The sequence below is a fragment of the Mauremys reevesii genome, linkage group 26 (genome assembly GCF_016161935.1).
Source record: "Mauremys reevesii isolate NIE-2019 linkage group 26, ASM1616193v1, whole genome shotgun sequence".
Taxonomy (NCBI): domain Eukaryota; kingdom Metazoa; phylum Chordata; order Testudines; family Geoemydidae; genus Mauremys; species Mauremys reevesii.
In genome coordinates this window covers 4,437,060-4,458,251 of record NC_052648.1, presented here as the reverse complement: position 1 = coordinate 4,458,251, position 21,192 = coordinate 4,437,060, and the positions used below count along the sequence as shown (strand labels likewise).

Below are 21,192 nucleotides of genomic sequence, written 5' to 3'. Positions count from 1 at the left end.
CACCTGGCTGCGCACCGCCCCGCTCCCGCATTGGCCCGGCGCGGGGAGGCGGGCCGGGGGCGGCCAGGCTGCTAAGCCGATAGAGAGCGAGCAGCAGCCGCTGGAGCCGGACCGCGGCTCGCCCCGTCGCAGCAGCCATGGGCTCCCTGCAGCAGCGCTTCCAGACCTTCCTCGACCAGCCCAACCTGCTCACCGACCTGCTGGGCCGGCTGGAGGCCAAGACCGGTGTCAAGCGCTACTATCTGGCCACAGGTGGGAGCCCGGGAACAGCGCCCTCCGAGCCGGGGCGCTCCCCAAGGACACCCCCCCGGGGACCTCCCGCTCCTGCGAACCCCCCTTCCTGCGGAGCCAGGCGTGCTACTTCCTCCCACCACCTTCGGGGGAGGGGGGGACACTTCATCCGGCATGTGGCCCCTTTTGCCCTGTGCGTCCTCCCACTCCTGGGGAGCCCCTTGGGGCACCCCATTTTCTAAGGCAGGGCTGCCCAGAGGATTCAGGGGGCCTGGGGCAAAGCAATTTGGGGGAGCCCCTTCCATTAAAAAAAAAGTTGCAATACTCTAGAATACTATATTCTTGGGGGGGGCCTGGGGCAAATTGCCCCCCCCAGCAGCCCTGTTCTAAAGGGACCTCACCACAGATCTCTGCCCATGCTCCCCAGGGACACCCTTTCTCAATATATCCCGGCCATATTCCTCCCACAAGAGACCCCCTTTCACCCTGGGATCTCCCTTCCCGGTGCCCCCTCCCCCCAAGGAATGGAGGAGCAGTTGCCAGTTGATCTTTGCCTGGAAAGGGAGAGTCTTGCAGGTGCGCTCCAGGTAGGGTGACCAGACAGCAAATGTGAAAAATTGGGACGGGGGGTGGGGGATAATAGGAGCCTACATTTAAAAAAAAAAAAAGACCCAAAAATTGGGACAGCTGGTCAACCTTGCTCCAGGCCCGTCCCATGAAAGTGTTTTGCTTGGCTGAGTCAGTTTTGAGGGAAGGGGGGAGACCCTCACAAGAAGGAAGAGGCAGAGCTCTTTGATCTCTAGGAGCTCTCTCCTCCGCTGCCCAAAGCACAGTTGTTTCTGGGTCTCCTTGCTGCTGGGTGGGACGGTGTAGTGGGGGGCAGGGGGCAAGCTCTGGGGACTGGCACCGCCTGGTAGAGCTGCTCTTGAAGAACACCTGGCTGGGAGATGTGACCCCTTTTCAGACAAGCTATTTCAGGGGATAATAGAAGAAGTCAGAATGTATCACGCTACAGGGTTTAAACCAAACTCTGCTTGGGATGGGGGGAGATCATCTCACATCTGCCTCCTGCGGGATTTCTTGCAGCTTCCTCTGAAGCAACTGGTAGGTACTGGGTTGGATGGTCCTTGAGTCTGATCCAGTCCAGCAATTACTGTAGATCCTTTGTTTGCCTCCAGTCATGGCACAAGACACATTGTTAATGTAGCTGCCTGTTTTGGTTGAATGGTCAGTCAGTGCTTCCAAGCTAAATGCCTAGCTATACAGTACTTCAGCAACTGTTTGGAAAGTTCAGTGACTGTCATGAACTCGCCCCAGCGCTGCTCTGGGGGAAGGAAGTATCTTTGTGTGGGTGAGGGAAGCACAGAGAGGTCAAATAATAGGCCCAACAGGAAGCTTGTGGCAGAACCGGGAACAGAAGCTGGAGTCCCCCGTTCCCCTCTAGCCAAACCCCTCTAGCTGCATTGGTTTTACACGAGACCATTCTTAAACATTTGCTGCAGGCTGATGCTAGGAATCAAAATTCCCAGCTCACAAGCACTGTTCTTGTGACCTGACATTTGGAGTTAATGTGCCAATAAAAGACCTTCTTCCCCCTTTCTTAAAAATCATCCTCTTTGTGCTCCCTGAGGTCACACGGCGTCTAACGTCACATCCAGCCTTTGCTTGGCCGACTCTATGAAGTTCTTACTTATCCTGCAGCAAGTGCAGCAGCAGTTTTGAGGTAGCTGACTGCTGTAGCCTGGAGGATGGGACTGGCACGGAGCTACTTGTTCACTTATAACTGTAAGCATCCTCTGCCAACTTCTAGTCCAAGTCTGATCGTAAAGGAACAAATAGGAAATTGCTCATTTGGAAATATTTTGTGTCATCCCTCTATGGTGTATTCTCACCTGTCTTGTTTCTCCTTGGACCAACCTGCAGGATTGTGGTCTATGTAGCCAGACCCCTGTGCTCAGCTCATGGGACAACTTGCAAGATTGGGCTTAGACTCTCTGGGACTGAGACTGGGTTATTGGGGTCCTGCTCATGATTGCAACCTTTGGGTGCTGCTGTGATGGTGCATCAATCATCCTGGAGCTTGCATGCTGGAGTACACTTTCCTCATTTCACCTTTACCTGGGACTTCCCTGGTTTAAATGCTGTATGTCACAATGCTGGAAACATCTGCATAAAGAGACATTGTCATGTGTTTTTTCAAGCAGGCAAATGTTTGCAAACTTAGCCCTCTGACATCCTTGCTACCAAAGATCCAAGGGGTCTGTGTGGCACTCGGATAATTAGGATTTAATACACTCTCCTTAGTAGAAGGACATGTGAATTATTATCGATCAGACTTAGACTAGAAGCAAGTCTATGCCAAGATAGCTACTCTCTGTGGCCTAATGATTAACTCCTGTGAAAGGAGAGTCTGTCTCCTCCAAGCCGCAGGTCGTCTTTCCCTCTCTCCCTCCCCCACTCCACCCCACCAAGCTTTAATGCAAACTTTTGTTTTAGTCCAACTGCATTTTACTCTGATTTATTTTAACTACAGTCTGGGTTACTGTACTACAGAGATGCTGGCAAGTTGTCCGTGTCAGTGTCTGCCTGCAGTTCAGCCATGTGATGGGTTAAGCTGGGTAGAGGACTGCTTGAGAACAAAGGAATATTAAAAAAGCAGCTCCCTTGTAACTGATCGGAAGCCGTCTGCTTCTGTTGCTGGGGTAACGTTCCTGGCTGCTGTATGCAGTGAAAGGGGACGCTCCCGCAAAACTTAACTTGCCTTTTAAACATCATTGTTCTTGTTCCCTTTTAGATCTCTTTAAAATCGATTTCCCCCCCCCCCCACCCCATGTGGGATGTTAAATGGAGCCATTAGTCTTTGGCCTCAGAAGACCAGGGATCTACTCCTGTTCTAGAACATGATTTGAAAGGAGTATGGTTGTCATGCTAGGCCTGCATTGTGCGGGGGTGGAGGGGTTTGCACCTTTTAATTAACATTTGCAAAGTGCTTTGGCGGTCTCTGGTATTGGAGAGATCCATGCAATATGCTCAGTCTCCAGGGCCAGCTCTGGATTTTCTTTTTGCTTGGGGCGGCAAAAAACCTGGAGTGCTGCCCCTTGAAAAGTGCTGCCCCCAAAGGGCTGGAATGGTGGCCTTTGAAAAAGGCCACCCCAGACATGCCTGTCTCCATAATGGACTAGATTAGCGGAGGCCTTGCTGGCATGGACTGGGGCGCACTGGCAGAGCTCTGGATTGGGCAGGGCTGCGTGGAATAGCAGCTAGTGCAGAAGGTCAGGTTGAAGGTTGTCACGGAGCCACAAGATCTGCGCTCTGCCCCAGCTTTTAAACAGTCCCTGGGAGAAACCCAGGCCCCCAGTGGATTACTGTCTTCCTTAACTGTACGTCATGCAGCCTCAGTGCCTCAAAGGCTGAGTCCTAGGGCTCCAGCACTCGGTTTCACCCCAGGAGCTCTGCCCAGCGAGTCCAGCTGAGATGCTCGCTCTTGGTCAGAGACGTTATGTTCCTCAGGGACAATGCGCTTTAGCAAGTATCCGCAGTGACCCCAGGCAGAGTAGGGTTTATTAGTCGACTGTAACACAGCGTTGGGGTGGCCTTAGATTACCAGAGGGAAGCAAAGCTTAGCACATGGTCTGTCCTGGCCAAGCCTGCACTCTGCACAGCCAAACTGCTGTTGGATCAATGTTTTTGGCTCTCCTGTATCTTTGTCTGTCCCAGGTGAGAGCTCCCGCTGAGCCACCTGACTCTCCTGCAGAGACACGCCCAGGTGGTCACGGGCTCTGCCTGCCCAAGGTCTTTGGGTGTCGATTGTTCAGTTCCATTGTCTTTCTGGATCCTCCACTGATATGGGTGGGTGTCAGCCAACCCATTTTATGACTCATTCGTACCACCCCAGAATAGGAACAACTCTTGCTCTGCCTCCAAAGCAGATTTAACCCTTTTGCAACCACTGGGCAGCAATGAAAGGACAGAGGGAAACTGAGGCACACATAGGCCACATAAAACTATTCTAGAAAATTCCCACTGTCACAAAGGGGCATTGGCCAAGCTGCCTGTGTGGGAGAACGGGGCTGGATTAGCGGGGAGTGCTGCATGTCAGAACTGATCTGCACTGGCAGAGCTGTGCGGCCGGCCTCCGCAGCCACTCACAGTTAGTCCTTTTATGATCTGTAAGGAAAAGAGACATGCCCCCCCCCATGTTACCTTTTTTTTCCCCCCTTTTGCTACGTGTCCCATTGTAAGGCTTAAGCAGGCTGGTATTTCAAAAAAGTTCCTGCAGCTAAACTTCATGCAGCCCATAAAACCAATTTTAAGGTTCCCAACTGAGGCCACCGCAGTGTGATGCTGCTTTATTTTAAGGGGACGGTTGGCAAATGGCACCCTGCAAACCTTGGGTAGGGCTGAAATTACTCCTGCCAGTCAGACCCAGGGGCTTTTACCCAGGACTTGCTGCCCTAAACCAGACCCCGAGTCAAGCTGCTCTGTATCCTGCCTCCGGCCGGCCAACCCCTGGTTGTTCAGAGGAAGGCGCAAGAAAGCAGGCAAGTGTGGGATAATCTGCCCCCTGTGAAGGCCGCCTCCTCCCCCCTGATAATTAGAGATTGGCCTAAAGCTTGAGGTTTTTATGTCCCTTTTGGGGCCCATCTGTGCTCTGCTCTTGTTACGTGCGCTGTAACATGACCCTCCTGTCCTGCCAAGTGTCATGTCCCTCTTTGGTAACTCATCCTCTGAATACAAGCGCCTACTACCACGACTCGCTGATGGCGTTCCTCCTCTGGAGGCCGGAGTTCCTCCTCTGGAGGCCTGCGTTCCGGTGCTCTACCTGTAACTGTCTGCAAATCAGCGTGACCCATCCAGATCCCTTCAGACATGTACTGATGGGCGTCCCTGCAGTCCCCAGTAGATTTGTCTGTGCTGGTGCAATGCCGGTCTTAAAGACTGTGGCAATGCTAGAGGATGTGTGTGTGGGGGGGGGTATGAAATAGGGTAATTAGCTGCCACCCCTCCTCGATTGGGAGATAAGCCTAGCCTGTAAATTGCAGCACCAGGGGGTATGTGGCGTGCTGCACTTACTGCTTTGCTCGTGCTTGGCGGCAGTGTGAGTTCTTCCTGGACTTCGTGTCTCAACCTTTGTGCTCTCCCTGGATAACACCCAGCTGCTAGGAACACAGTGCAGAACTTAGGGTTTTCTCCTCTTCTAGGCTAGGCAGCATTCTCCTCTCCCTCTTGGCATTGAGTTAATCCATGTGGTTTTAACTACTGGGACTGGGAGAGTTTAATTATTTAGTACACGTTTGTACAGAGAACGCTCAAAGACAGCAGCAAAGGTGTGTACGTATCGGGTCCCAGCAACTGGGAGACTCCCAGATAGGTTCCCTGAGCTCAGGGGACCTCTGCCACCCAGGGATGGGGGTGGTATCAAGCTCCCAAGCTCTACTGCAGATGCTCAGGCAGGAGTGGGGAGAAGAAACCCAGCCCCATGCCACTGAATGCCCAGGCGAGCATGCCGATTCAAGCCAGACCATGGGTCCCACCCCTCCAAGGGACCACCCACACTGCAGCAGAGCCCAGGTCCTGGAGCAGAGTGGCAAAACTTTGGCTGTTCCCCACCGTAATCCTCCTGCTCCTCCTATGCACCTCACGAGTTGTCCCTGTGTTCCTCCCCGTCCACCAGCTGTGGGCCCCCATCCAATCTAAAGCTGATGTAGGGGAGCAAATGAAGTTGTTTTGTTGTCCTCAAGTAACATCCCTACCCATCATAGCCTTGCTGTCAGGTGTAGCAAACACATCCTACCTCTCCCCTACTGGCTTTCTCGTGTGACCTCCAGTAGTTCTTGGGTCGAGCTGGGTCAGACATGCTGCGAGGTCAGGCCGCTGTAGGTCATCCTGGCTGACGCCCAGATCAGTGTGCAGAAGATGACTCTTCCCCCGCCCTCCCCAATCCAACTTTTGGAGGAAGAGTTTGGGGGGTGGTTCTCCTGTTGCGCACGTCTGTATGGCAGTAGCACCTAGAAGTCCCAGCTAAGATTTGGACCCCATTGTGCCAGGCACTGTACATATATGTAATAGACATTCTACCCCCAGGAGCTCACAACCTAAATAGATGAAACAAAGCATGGGAGGGGGAACAGGCACATAGAGGGGACATGCCTGTGGTCACACAGCAGGTCAAGGGCAGAGCTGGGAATTGAATGCAGGACTTTTGAATCCCATGCCCCTAACCACTAGACTACACTGCATCTCGGGTCATCTGAGCTGGTTGTCTCCTCTGTTTGCCCCAGAAGGACCTGACTGAGGAGCAAGAATCCTGGGGTCTCTGAATTGCTCTCTGCCTATCGCATCCTATGTTTTCCCCAATGCTGCTGCTCTTACATGCAGCTGGCTTTAAAAACAGTACAGACGCCACCTAGCATTAGCCTGAAGGCCAGCAAGAGACCTTCTTTCCATTAAAATCACTTGTAAGTTTTCAGCTCCATTAGCAATGATGGACGCCTCTGCGCTTTGTTTGCCTTTCTTCCAGAGCTTGCTAATGTCTCCTTGCAAACATCTTGCCACTTAGTAGCAATTTTTGCTTCCCCTCCACAACAGGGAATGCAGCGTGTTCCCGACCAGCCCGTTCTCCTGACGGAGCTGCTCTCTGAGCTCTTGGAACAGATGGGAAGACCGGCCCTTGCACAGAGTCTGATGCGCTCTGCGGACGACAGGTTGTTCCTAACCTGGCAAATAGTTCCCCAAAGTTAAGGAAGCAATAGAAATGGGGAGGGGGAGGAGTGGGTGTGGCCTATGGGGTCATCCACCTTGAAGAGGTCAGTTCAAATCCAGCCCTGGCAGGTTCTACTGACTCCATCTACCAGGGGGCAGAGGCTGCTGCTGAAGTGAAATGAGTTGGCCTCAGTCCAGTCCTCATCCATATTTAAAAAAAAAAAAAGACCAGCACAGCCCCTGCTAGCTGGCCGCATTAACAGGAGGCTGGGCGAGGTGGAGGTTTTCCACTAGCTGCAAAGAACCAGCTGACAGAATGGAGGTGACTAGCTCTTAGCGGTGTCAGGAGATGCCGCCGTCCCTTCTGGGGCTCTGGTTTGCTTGATGTTGGATTCTCCACTGCTCCCATCAGGGTGGATTTGATTTAAATCACTAGTCAGGAAGACTCGATTTAATCGTGGATTTCTACATAAAAGTGCATTCTTGTTGGTTGTTATAACCTGAATACACACTCTTCACAACTCAGAGATGGATGTAGCTTTCATTTTTAGAAGGTACACACTATACATTTCTAAACAATGATTTATTTTTGAAAACTTTTCAGATGAGTTTTACAGCTCTGTCAGAAAATGAAGGATTGTTTGGTTATTTCATTTACCAAAGGTAATTGAAGCAGATAGTTCACCTCCCAATGACTTCATAAATATCTCCAATTCAACAGGTTAATCATTAATATTTAGAGGATTTTCTTGCCATGCTGTATTAGGAGGAGAACATCACCAGACAGACATTTACATTGTTTTATTTAACTAAAACAACAACGTTAGGTATTCTGTTTTGTTTTCTTCAACAGCAAACGCATAATATTTTAACAAAACAAGCACGTGAATTTTTGAATTTAAACATTCAAGTTTTTTTAAATCCAAGTTTTGTTTTTGTTAGTTTGTTTTTAACTAAAATAGTTAAATGAAATATTTAAAAAAAAATTGACTGTCAGCCAGGTCAACATGAGAAACTTAAAATATTGGCTTCTGCAGCTAACTCAGTTGTCTTCACCTTCATTTTCCTGTTTGTTCATAATCTGGAAAAGAAAAACAAGCTTTCCTGTGTTTTTCAGGTCCCAAATAATTTCTCAATTTGGAATGAATTAGTCCAAAGGAAGAAAATATTCTTTCTACACCAGCAGAAGAAGCTACTGCTGTTAAAAGTGAGATTATCACTTCGACAGTCTCTGAATCCAAGTGCTTAAGTGACTTTCACCAGTTCACTGGTGGGACTTTCTTTAAAACATCAGCAAACCTGTTTCTTGAATGGTTCTTGTTCCCAAACTGTGTCTCTTTTATGGCCTGCTGCCATTATAGGTTTTCCCTTCTAGTCAGAGAATGGTATTGTAGATCTCAGATCAGCAAAGGCTCCACTTAGCAAGACTTCTGGAATATGCTGCTCAAACAGTTTCACTTTTGTGTTTACTGCCTTTCCCTCCCTTCTCACATTTATCTCCAGACTTCTTCTCCCTGTCCAGATCTATTCCACTCCCAACAATCTTCTATTCATTGAACTTTTTTTAAACTTTGCACTTTTAGAGAGAGGTAAGATATTGACTCTGTGTGTATACAAATTTGCAGAGGGACAATAGGGTTGAGGTCTGTTATTTCTCACCTCTAGATATTTACTTATTTTAAAACTTTTTTGCATGTTATCTCTGGAGACACAAATCCACAATTTGAGAACTGCAAAACTAAGCATCTCTGATGGTATCTTCTAGATTGAGCATTGAGTCCCATTGAGTAGATAGAAAGATTAACCTAAATAATCTATACAGAAGCCTGTGGAACCCTATAAAATTGGGTCCCTAATCCATGAACTATTGGAACTCATTTACAAAACTTTTCTTAAATGTTACGTGAATCTATTGTCTCGTACTATAGAATTTATAATCCTTATTCCATGATGAGACATTATAGCTCAAAGATATATCTTAAAATGCTTTTTGACTAAACCTATTATCAAAAACTTTTTTTTTTTTTTAAATCCACCCTGGTTCTCATGAGTCCTCAGAGCTCCTTAGGAGCCTTGCTGAGGAATGGGCAGAACTACCACCCCCGCCCTGTTTCAGTTTTAGTCCTGCTTATCGCTCAAAGGATGCAGCAGTATGTGCAAAGCCCAGGGGAAAGGAGGGAACGGGAGACTCCCATGGGATCAAAGGTTCCTGTCAGGTCTCTGGAGGTTTTATTTCCAAATGCCAATCAGTACCTCGTGCAACAGGAATTTCTAGGAAGGCAAATCGCAATGTACCGTAGCTCTCGGGGATCATTAAAGGAACCTTTGAACGTTCTCTCGTGGGCCTGACTGAATCTTTGTTATATGTTGGTTCTTATCTTGCCTTCATCACCACGGTATCTGAGCGCCTTCCATTTGTGCGTTAAGCGACAGGACCAGCATCCGTCACGTGTGGCTTGTTCTCTCACCCTCTCTGCCGGGGGAGAACTGTGTGCGTTGTACAGTGTTCAGATTTAGTGTCTCTTTCTAATGCCCATGCTGCTCTGCTTGGATTGGCGAAGGCAGGGGGGAGAAGTGTGCCTTGCACTTGGAGCAGAAGATCAAGGGGTCTGTGATGGGGGGGCCTTGTTCCTGTAGGAGTTTGTTCCATGGTCTCTGAAAAAGCTCCGACTCCTGCACAGATGCACTTTACCTTCCTGGGAGAACCACAATAAGCCAAGCTGGAGTAAATAACACTGGGTCGCTTGTGAGTGTGTTCCATCGAAGGATCTCAAAGCACCTTGACTATTAATGCCTCACGACAGCTCTGTGGAGTGGGTCGGTATCAAACCCTGCCCCCTTTTTTTACATATAGGGAAACTGAGGCACAAAGTGACTGGTCTAAAGTCACATGCTGAGTCTGTAGCTACCCTCTTGTTGGCAGGGAGTCTCCTTAGGCCGTGGCTGTTTAAATGAGTGAGACTTTGCGGGTATATCTGCACTGGAGCTGGGGGTGTAACTTCCAGACATCCTCCCACATCTAAAAATAGCAGTGTACCCACAGCAGCAGGACCGACTGGCTGCCCAAGTACATCCCTCTGTTTCAGATGGGTCATTTGGGGTGGCTACCCCCATTCTGCTACTTGCGTTGCCATGGCTATGCTGCTATTTTTGGTTCTCTGGCTTGATCAGAGCTAGCAGGGGTACGTCTACCCCAGCTGGAAATTACCTTCCTGCTCCAGTGCAGATGTATGCTCAATGTCTCTGCCATGGTGTGATGCTTCCCCGGGGTACCTATGGTTGTGAGGCCCCTTGCTACCACGTGCCCTATCTGTGCCCACCATGGGTCAGCGCCCCATTGCCTCTGGGAATATAAGCACTGCCGGCCTGTTCTCTCCATACAGCTTAAAAATAGGCACATTCCAACCGCCGAGCGTCTCCCTGGAGCAACCAGCCGCTGATCCACTGGAATTCCCTGATCCTGTGCTCCCAAAGGAGCAGTATCCCGCCCCAGCCAACCAGCACAGCACCGCTTAACACACACCACTTAGATTTGCTTATGGAGCAAGCGAGTGTATGTTTCTTCTTCAAAGCACAGATTCCAGCTGTGGCCAGCAGACCCATTGGAAAGAGAGGGTTACACATCAAATCAAATCGTAACACAGGTCCTAGAGCCTAAACTTAGCAGGCCACTATGGGGTCATAAGAGCCAAAGCTCGCCCCAAATCCTCTGTGCCTCTCATTCATAAAGTGAACGGTGGGCTTGTTTACTTCCCCCGTGAAAGATACCAGGGTGTCCCTTTACAGCCCACAGATATATCAAAAGTGTCCTTTGGTCTTTAGTCACCCTCCTGCTGTGTGTGCCTGGCTGGAGATTTTGCGGTCTTGTTAACTTTCTCTGGGGGCTCAGCATGCACACAGGGATTTGTGGTGAAGTGTACAACCCTTTGCATATAACCAGACGGGTAGAGATGCGTTTCCTGCCTGTCTGATAGGGACACGTTGGTCACCTCCTGGTGGCCTGCTTTAACTCTGACCTTAAGAATATATAATTTCCAGTCTGGGTACAAAACTCCTTAAATATTACCCTTGCCTACAATTTGTCATGGTTCTGCTGACTTGGGTACTTCTGGCTCTCCATTGAGACTTTGCATGCGCTCCTTCAGTGACTTGATATGCCTAGAATGGACCCGGGGATCCCCATAAAACTCTGTACCTCCTATGCCCTCTGACACTTGGCATCACGAGTTCCCTGGCTCATACATGGCAAAATGCCCGTTAATAAATGCCTTCAAGTGAGTGACCCTGCCTGATTCCTGCCATTGGAGGCAGGATGGTAGGATCAAAACAAATAAAGGGGAGCTTCCTGGCCGGCCCTGTGTACACAAGAGGTTAAAGGGAGTTAACCCAACCTAGGAGCGAGCTTCTCTGGTGGCCACACAACCAGACTGGCCATCTGACTACCAACAAAATGGATCTGACACCGCCACGCTAAGGGGGTGTCGCCAATCATGACTCTGCCATTAGCCAGGTATGTCCAAAACAATCTCTCCTCTGTGGAACGGTGGCTCACGAGCACTATTCTCACTCCTGTCTCCTTTCCTGGCCAGGTACCATCACTTTCCTGGGCCTGTACCTCATGTTCGGATATGGCGCCTCGCTGCTGTGCAACCTCATTGGCTTTGTCTACCCGGCCTACGTTTCGTAAGTGGCAGCCGTCTGCGCTCCGCCGAGCACTGCGGCTCCCTGGCTTTACATGGGGGCGGAGGGCAGGGGCGTTGGTTTCACCGCTGAGAACGTCCCTCTGGGGAGAGGGACCCGGCAGAAAGCAAAATGTTGTTGTGTTCACCTCCAGCGTTGACGGGCAGAGCCCTCTGCTGGGCCAGCATGTTTTGATGAGCCCCACAAAGTTGCTAAAACTATCAGTATTTGCCTATTGGGTATGAAATGCTAAATACTCATCGTCCAGGGAGAACGTCCCACAACGTGATTTGAGTCCCAAATTTAGGCTCCATTTACGTTTTTTGACAAAGATAGTTAGATGGGGTGTGGTCAGCCTGAGGCTCCCTTAAAGGGGCTTGTTCTTCAGACATTGGATGCTCAGCAAAGCCTCTGTGGGGCACCCAAAACTGACCCAACTCATTTAGTAAGGCTGAGATTTTCAAAGCTTAACGTGCTTGTCTTTAACACGCCTAAGCAGTGTAGAAGGTAGAACTGACCTGTCCCCTTTCTGCCCGTAGCATCAAAGCCATTGAAAGCACCAACAAGGACGATGATACCATGTGGCTCACGTACTGGGTGGTATATGGAGTCTTCAGTGTGGCAGAGTTTTTTTCCGACACCTTCCTCTACTGGTTCCCGTTTTACTATGCTGGAAAGGTAACGGGGGGGCACAGAGATTGGCTGCTGTCCTGTTTCTCCCTCCGTGATTTATCTTCTGGAGATAAAACCTTGGGTTAATGTGGAGTTGACCAATTAGTAGCACTGTAGTCTTGGGGCCAATCTCTCTGGTGTAACTGGAAGTCAATACCAGGGATGACTCTGTCCGTTGTGGGTGTCTAGGGGGTGGTTGTTTCTAGGCGGAGAGTCCAGCCAAAGCTCATTGAACTTGGCAGAGACTCCTATCAAGTTCAGTGGGCTTTAAAGAATAACCGTGGAAGCCCACCATGGTACCAGTGGTTGCTGAGCAGAGCCATGCTGGGATAAAACTCGCTGGCTCCTCTTGGAGGTGATTCTTCACCTAACTGGGTCTGAGCCCACCTAAAACTTAAACTGACGCTCATGTGAACCAAAACAGACCAAACAGTTTGTTCAGGTCTAGCTGGAGCCTCTTGGCTGCTTTTCCCCTCCTCGTCCAGCTGGGCCGGCTGGATGCTCCTCGCTGAGGGTTTGTCCTGCTGACGTCACCCGTGGGCAATTCTGTCCTTTAAAGCTGATGCATTGGAACAGTTTGTGAGGCCTCTGTCTTGCCACCTGACCTCTGGGTCTCTTCCAAACCTGGAGTGAAGTGTCTCCTTCCCTGCAGTGCCTGTTCCTGGTCTGGTGCATGGCGCCTGTCTCCTGGAATGGCTCCCAGGTGTTGTACCAAAAAGTCATCCGGCCCTTCTTCCTGAAGCACCACCGGATAGTAGACAGCGTGATCAGTGATCTGAGCGGCACGGCGCTCGACGCTGCTTCGACAGTCACCAGAGAAGGTACTGTGTCCTATTCCCTCTTTGTTCTGGCCTGTGTTCTCAGTTACCCAGTTCCTGTGCTTCGGGCAGCAATGGGGAGAAGGGCGTTAAAACACCTTTTGTTCTCCTGTATTCCGGGGCAGGGTCCTACCTGGTCAGGGTGTAAGTTAGAGCTGTCTCAGGGCTGCTCTAATTTCGACATTGATTCCCATTGCCCGTGTGTGTCCTGGGAAGCAGCGATTAGCTGTCATGCAAGGCATTCCAGCCATACCTCCAATCTGCCCCTGTACTGGGAGCAGGGCCCTTACGCCAGACTGGGAAACCCTCTGAGCTGGGAGTATTTTCAGAGGGCTGTTTGCACCCTGCTAGAGCGGCACAGCTGGAACTGCAAATGAGGCCCTCGTTCAAGACTAGACCATCCCGTCGGTGTCGCTGCAGGAACGTGCTCTCTCTCCACCCTTCTCTCGTTCCGTAACTTCATGGCCAGACAGAGCCCTGTCTCCTCTCCGCAGCAATATGAATCGGCTCGTAATCTCTTGCCTCTTCTCCTTCTTTTTTCTTTCTCTTCCCTTGTGCCTCTCTGCACAGTCCTCTCTACTCTGGCCGACAGCAGAGCCCGTCTGGTGTCCGAGGTGGCCACAGCTCAGCTTGTCTGTATGTAATAACTCATGTCGTTCACCCGGGGAGCAAAGGTCCGTTTAGCATGACTTCCCCCCTCAACGCGTCAGTGTGGGCTGGACCAGGACGCTCGCTCTTGGGTTTTAAAGGCAGCCAGTTCAAATCTTGGCGCAGTTTGGAGCAAAGCCCCATAGCATGTTCTTGGTTGAAGATGTCATGTCCTGTCCCAGTGGCTGCTAGAATTTAGGGTGGGTGGTGCAGTGGCAGAGACGGCTCAGGGACTTGTTAATTGGCCCTAGAACCTCTCCAATGCCTGGTTCAAATCCAGCTGAAGATCAGTAAGGACCAAAACCTGGCTTCAGGGGCCTTTTTATTTTGGTGGCCACTATCTAGTTGCCAGTGGATTTTTTTTTCCCCTTCCCCCCCTCCCCCACATAGATTTTTAAAGCCAGAGGGACTGTTGCCAAACTGATTTGATCCCCAGCATAACACAGGCCCGACAGTCACCCAGTGATTCCTGCATTGTGCTCATTGCAGAAATCCCCCACTGTATTGGCAGCCTTGGCAGACGTGCCAAGGATTACATGAGCACTGGGAAAGGACCCTCCCCCTCCGGCCCCAAACGAGGGTCGCTCAGTAGCAGGATTGAGGTACACTGGTAGTCGCAAGGTCGGGAAGCCAAGTTCTACCAGGGCTCCATCTGCTCTGGGGGCAAACGGAGGTGGCAACAGTCTTTGCAGCTGTCAAAGCCGTGCTGAGTTGGTGCAAAACATCTGGAGGAAGGTGCTGGGGCGAACTTGTGCTCTCTTCTCCCTGGCCGCTGATGGCTGTTACAGGTCCTGTAACTGGCAAGCACGTGGATTAACAAATTACCTCTGTACAACCACCACGGCTGTTGCTAACCCTAAAACGGACCTTGAGTAATATGCTCAGCTCCCAAAAGCAGCAAGCTTGTGACATGTGATTGCAGCCCAGAGCATTATGGGTAACTTGTGCTGCTTTGCATGGCCGTGGAGATCTTATTTCTCCAACGGGAGGGAGTGAGTGATGGGGCTGTGCTACTTGGATTGAAAACGCTTGTGGTTTCTTGAGGAAGCTGGTGACGCTAGGGGAAAGTCTTCTCATTGGTGGTCATGCTAAACTCTCCTTTCTCTTCCTTCCCTTGTGGAGAACAGTCTCTGTCCTCTAAATTCCCACACTTCCCTGGCCTCCAGTAGCGTAACCCCCCAGTCTAGAGCGGTGCACTGTAGTCTGTCTTCCCTTCGCTTATTACTGTGGTGTTCGTGTCCATTCACATTCATGCCTTGGTGGTAGATACGTGTGGGTGGGGTTTCGGGTCTCTGTTCTCTCCTGGGTAGCACCTGCCCCACATCCAAGGGTATTTGGGCTGTTACCACCTCTGAGTGCTATTTCAGTACAGCTCAGACCCAGCCCGGTGTCTTGGCTGGTGGAGCAGTGCCATGAAGGAGACCCACATTTTGGGGGTGGGGTCACATTCCAGGGGCCCACAAGAGACTTGGCGGTGATGGAGGTGAAATCCAATGGCCTGGGGAAGGGATGGCCGTGGCAGGCCAGCTGGATGGAACAGCGCGGATGTGGTTTCCCCTCTGCTGGGAGTGGGTTGCTCGGAAAGGTCTGTCTTTCTCCCTGAGACAGCCAGCACTTGGGGTGCTGTGTCTGCAGTGCCCTGCTGCTTATGGGGAATGGCCTTTTCCACCCCAACAGGCATCAGATGATGGGTGCTGAAGTCCAAGATAGTGGCTGCACTGTGGGGTGACCCTGGAGGGGAGGGAGAGAGGAAATTGCAGAGCCTCCAATCTGGCCTGAGAGCCAACACAAGGGACGTGGCAAAGGAAAATCCACCACTTGGATGGCTGAGCCAGAAAAACTCACCCAAGGGGGGGCATCCCCTGCCCTTCATCCCTTGAACTGACCCCAGCTGTCTGTGTGAAATTACGGTGCTGGGAGTTCCCAGCTGCCCCTCGGACACACTAAACCCATCAATCGCATTAGCCAGAATTGGATTATCCTGTGCCCTGTGTTCCAGCAACACAAATAGCTCTGCTAGCGCATCCCTCCCTAGTGTGAGCGTCCTCAGTCCCGGCCCATGTTCCACCTTCCAGCGGGAGTGGGGGTGCAGTTCCTGGCTGGGAAGCCCACTTGGTCCCCTTAAAAGACCCCAGGGGACAATCCCTTGGGGTTCGTCTACACTGTAATTAAACACCTGCGGCTGGGCTGCGTCAGCTGGCTTGGGCTGGAGCCCGGACTCTGGGACCTTCCCCCTTTGCAGGCTCCAGTCCGAATGTCTAAATCGCATTTCAACATCCCCGTGAGCCTGCGTCAGCTGACGCAGGCCAGGCGCTGGTGTTTAACTGCAGTGTAGACGTGCCCGAGAGGTGCCCAGTTACTACAGTGTGTGTGACAGGTATGGCTGCCTAGATAGGAACCTACCAAGGGCTGACAGAGGGTTAACTTCAAAAGCAGGTGGACTGGAGTGTGTAAAGTCTCAGGTGACAATGGGACCTGGCTGGTGCTTTAGGTTGAATAGCAAGTCCAAAGATTGCCACTCCACTTCCCTTTGGGAGGGGCACGGATCCACCCCAACTGTTGGCAAGGGGTGGGGTGCGAATTCTTCCCAGCTCCGGTTTCCAGGCCTCTGCTGCATGTACAGTAGAACCCCCGTTTTGAACACCAGAGTTACAAACTGACCGGTTAACCCCACACCTCCTTTGGAACCGGAAGGACGCAATCAGGAAGCAGCAGAGACCAAAGAAAAGCAAATACAGTGTTACTGTGTTAACTGTAAACTACAAAAAAAAAGGGGGGGGAGGGGAGCAGTATTTTTTTCTTCTGCATAGAACAGTTTCAAAGCAGTTTTAAATCAATGTTTAGTTGCAAATTTTTGAAAACAACTGTAATGTTTTGCTCAGTTACAAACCTCCATTCCCAAGGTGTTTGTAACGCTGCGGTTCTGCTGTACCTCTGCCTGACCAGCCCCTGGTCCCCTGGCTGCATGTTCAACTGGGCAGGGCTCTAAAGGAGGAGAATCTGGCTCCGGCCTGGGGGGGCTGGAGCACCTGCCTTTAACCCTCTGGAAAGCTGATGCAGTGGTTTGTGGTGTTATAGCTGGATTACTAGGGCTCTAGCTGCTCCTAAAATGGATTAGGTAGGAGCTCTGCCAAGAAGCTCACACGCTTACACACAAGGGTCCCTCTGTGCCAGGGCAAGGCTTCTGTCTGCCTCCTGTTAGGGCCGAGCGTTTTGCCTAAGCGTGATAACAGCACAGACGTCGTAACCAGGGGCAGGACATTGCCAGTGTTTTCTCTTCTTTGTTTCACTGGAATAACATGTTTTGTGGGGCCTGATACCCAGGAAATAGGGTGTAGGGTAGAGGGGAGCCTAGTGGTCAGAGTAATGTTCAGCAAGCTGGGCACCTGGGTTTTATCCCTGGCTCCGGGAAGGAATGTTGTCTGGTGATTCAAGCACAAGCTGGAGGCAGCACTCCTAGATTCTCTATTGCTGGCTCTGCCATGGATGTGCTCTGTGACCTTGGGCAAGTCACTTCTCTGTGCCTCCACTGACTGGTCTGTAAAATGGGGACAATATTTCCCTTGCTCAGTAAAGGTGGGGGCAGAGGTTATACGGCTCATTCTATCACTCGGGGCTCCTCCAGTGACAGGTGACCAATGTGCTAATTGCCTTTATTTCCCCCCCCACACACCCCTTGTAGCATCAAAAGCAGCAGTGAACCTTGGTCTAGAATCTGACAAGACCAAGTGAGGACGGAACTCCAAGGGGCCGGCTGTTCTGAGTTTCCCACTGCAACTCCCTAAACCAAAGGCTTGAAGTAACCCACGGGCACCTGCCAATAAACCGGTGATCCTCTTCCCACTCTGAAACCGCGACAGCAAGCAACTGGCTCCAAGGTGTCTCAGAAGTGCAGCTTCCAGATCTCCCCAAACCCCCAGAGCTCCAGCAGATCTAAAATTGCGGCCAGGCCCATGCTGAGAGTCGGCACCGTGGGACCGTCTGATCTCAAATAGACACAATTTGGTAGTACCTGTTTTACAGGCAGCCTTTATTCTGCAGGAAGGCTGTCGGCTCTGCACTAGATATCACAGGGGCTGCTGGGTGCATTTTCCCCCATGGTGTTTTTGTGATATAGGGCACAGATTGGAGTGGGGAGGGGGAGACAGTCCACTGGAGCTAACCTGAGACCTGCCCTTCTAGTATTTTTGTGGCCTGAGCGTAGGTGTTGACTCATGATGCAGTATAACTCCCTCGGTGGGTGGATTCTGCAGCAATTACCACCGGCTATAAAGCCTTCAAGCCCCCATCCTGTTCCCCCACCCCCAGGCCCCTGAGTCCTAACACAGGATCCTTTGCAATAAACCACAGCACAAAAGGGAGAAGGAAGTGGGTTCTGTAGCCACTGGCTCTTCAGCTGTCAATCCCACGGGTTCTTTTCCTGGCTCTGGCTTGTTCAGTTTTCACTTCAGCAGGCTGGGGTCCAGCGTCCCAGAGCAGGCGGCTCTTCACTTCCCCTCGCACACCCCAGCCTTGTGCTGCTTCTCTCTGAAGTCAGGGGCCAAGCTTCCCACTTTCAGTGGCCATGGCCCTTCTGGGTAAACAGCCAAGCCGAGAAAGGTGCCGGGTGGCTGAAACAGAAGGATGTTCGTGCCTGGCTTCAGCGGGAGGGAGTTCCAGACTATTCACTCTTCTGCCAAGCCCTAGCAACTTTTGTGGCCGCTATTGCTGCTCTGCTTTGTGATCATAAAACTAACCACAGCGGTGCCCTGTGGGGGCTGCAGGGAGCTGTACGGGGCAGCTGAGGTGGGGAATTAACATGCACATGAAGCTGTTACCTCCAGGGAGCTCCTCCTATTCACAGAAACTTTCAGATCTTTCATCCTTTTGAAGGAGGAAAAAGGCAGCATGACTTCTCCAATGCTGACTCATGGTTGGGTTGTTTTAACCCCTTCTAGCGGTTACATAGCTGATCAAACGACCACACCAGTTCAGAGTCTTCTCTCTACCTCTCCCCTAGCTGCCCGCAGGCTGGCAAGCAGCCTCTGCCCGAATCCCAGCACTGACTGAAGCTCCAGGAAGGGGTCCCTAGGGAGTTTTTTGGACTCGCACAGGCAACAGGAATGCAATAGGGGACGTTAGCACCAACCTGTGAGCAGCACGTGCTCCATAGCCTGCGGACCTGGAGCTGGGCTTACATCCTAAGAAGGCTGCTTTGGCAACCATGTGTTCTGATAGTCTGGTTAAGTGTTGGCTCTGCAGTTCGCTTCCAGAACTGGACAAGGCCAAATCTTCCAGTGGGGTGTGTGCTTGGGCAGGATGCTTTCAGGGCATGTTTGCTTTCCAGGGGGTTGGCCTCAGGCTTTTGCTAATCTCAATCCTGTTTGAGTGTGGAAAAACCTGATCTTCGGCTGCCCCTCCACACTTCAGCAGCTGAACTCTAGCGTGTCTGCGTTCTGCTTGCAATTCGCCATCTCCCTCCTCTTTCAAAAATCAAATGTTAATTTATCTAATTTACTTAATCAGATCCTGGCAGGGGCCAATCTCAAGCTGTGAATTCTGCAGGGAGCAACTGGCTTCCGTTTGTCCTCCATGGTGACTCCAAGTTACAGCAGTTCATGTACTGGCTGCTTTTTTATTTAAAAAAAGTTGCTCGTGATTTTTTTCCCCTCTCATTTGTATCCGTTTATTTTGTATGAAACAGAATAAATGTGACTCATAACAACTTCTTTCTGTTCATGGGTTTTATTGGCATTGTTTGTTCTCTTCATGCTTGACTTGATTCCTGACACAGAATCTCTGAATCCTGGGGAAGGGAGAGGGCGGAGCAATGAAAGTGCGCCCCCCCCCCCCAACTTAGAGGAAGGGCTACAGAGCGCTGCAGACAACCCATTCTGCCACTGCACCTCGAGCCTGGATCCTTCTGTGTGAGACTAAGGGAGATTGGCTGCTGTCATTCCGTCACCGGAGCACATCTGCTGGCTTCACACAGGCAGCAAAAGGCATCTGAGGGTAACAACTTAGGAATGATCTGAATTTGCTCCAATGTGGCTGTAACTCCCCTTAAAGTCAGTGAGTTGCTGCTACTTCAGCCCAGGGTGGATTTGATTTAAATCACTAGTCACAAAAACTTGATTTAATTGTGGATTTCTGCATAAAAGTGCATTCTTGTTGGTTGTTATAACCTTAATACACATTCTTCACAACTCAGAGATGGATGTAGGTTTCATTTTTAGAAGGTACACACTATACATTTCTAAACAGTGATTTATTTTTTAAAACTTTTCAGATTAGTTTTACAGCTCTGTCAGAAAATGAAGGATTGTTTATTTCATTTACCAAAGGTAATTGAAGCAGAGAGTTCACCTCCCAATGACATCATAAATATCTCCAGTTGAACAGGTTAATCATTAATATTGGGAGGATTTTCTTGCCATGCTGTATTAGGAGGAGAACATCACCAGACAGACATTTTACATTGTTTTATCTAACTAAAGCTATGTTATGTATTCTGGATTTTTTTCTTCAACAGCAAACATAATATTTTTAACAAAACAAGCATATGAATTTTTTAATTTAAACATTCATGTTTTTTTTAAATCAGGTTTGTTTTTTGTTAAAATTGTTTAACTAAAATAGTTAAATGAAATTTATTTTGTTTTGTTTAAAAAAGACCACAAACATTCTGTTAACCTGGCTGACGCATTCAATTTGAGAAACTTAAAATATTGGCTTTGGTAGCTAACTCAGTTGTCTTCACCTTCATTTTCCTGTTTGTTCATAATCTGGAAAAGAAAAACAAGCTTTGCTGCTTTTTCATTTTTTAGAATGAATTAGTCTAAAGGAAGAAAATATTCTTTCTACACCAGCAGAAGCATCTACTGCGGTTAAGTGAGATTATCACTTCAATAGTCTCTGAATCCAAGTGCTTAAGTGACTTTCACCCGTTCACTGGTGGGACTTTCTTTAAAACATCATCAGCAAACATATGGTTCTTGTTCCCAAACTGGGTCTCTTTTATGGCCTGCTGCCATTATAGGTTTTCCCTTCTGAGATCTACAATACCATTCTCTGACTAGATCAATAAAGGCTACACTCAGCAAGACTTCTAGAATATGCTACTCAAACAGTTTTCACTTTTTTTGTTTCTACTGCCTGTCCCTCCCTTCTTGCATTTATCTCCAGATTTCTTCTCCTTGTCCAGATCTATTCCGCCCCCAACAATCTTCTATTCATTGAACTTTTTTAAGCTTTGCACTTTTTTAGAGAGAGGTAAGATATTGACTCTGTGTGTATACAAATTTGAAGAGGGACAATAGGGGTGAGGTCTGTTATTTCTCACCTCTAGATATTATTTACTTTATTTTAAAACATTTTTGCTGTTAACAAGCATGTTATTTCTGGAGACACAAATCCAGAGTTTGAGAACTGCAAAACTAAGCATCTCTGATGGTATCTTCTA

At 49.8% G+C, this 21,192-nt stretch overlaps 1 protein-coding gene across 2 annotated transcripts; it reads left to right on the top strand.

The window, feature by feature from the left end:
- Positions 1–23: 23 nt before the first annotated feature.
- REEP6 (receptor accessory protein 6) lies at positions 24–19,455 on the top strand. Of its 2 annotated transcripts, XM_039515658.1 has the most exons (6): positions 24–252; positions 11,523–11,616; positions 12,153–12,291; positions 12,938–13,106; positions 13,674–13,739; positions 17,434–19,455. In XM_039515658.1, the coding sequence occupies exons 1-6, from the start codon at positions 138–140 to the stop codon at positions 17,481–17,483; spliced, it is 633 nt and encodes a 210-aa protein (XP_039371592.1). In that variant the 5' UTR covers positions 24–137; the 3' UTR covers positions 17,484–19,455. The 2 variants fall into 2 exon arrangements, with proteins under 2 accessions (XP_039371592.1, XP_039371594.1); XM_039515660.1 differs by lacking the exon at positions 13,674–13,739 and having other exon boundaries at positions 26–252.
- Positions 19,456–21,192: the final 1,737 nt, after the last annotated feature.

Excerpts from the sequence above, each read along its gene's own strand:
- REEP6 (XM_039515658.1), top strand. The coding sequence starts at position 138 with ATGGGCTCCCTGCAGCAGCGCTTCCAGACCTTCCTCGACCAGCCCAAC. Across the intron at positions 13,107-13,673 it reads TTCGACAGTCACCAGAGAAG|TCCTCTCTACTCTGGCCGAC; the intron begins GTACTGTGTCCT and ends CTCTCTGCACAG. Across the intron at positions 13,740-17,433 it reads GGCCACAGCTCAGCTTGTCT|CATCAAAAGCAGCAGTGAAC; the intron begins GTATGTAATAAC and ends CACCCCTTGTAG.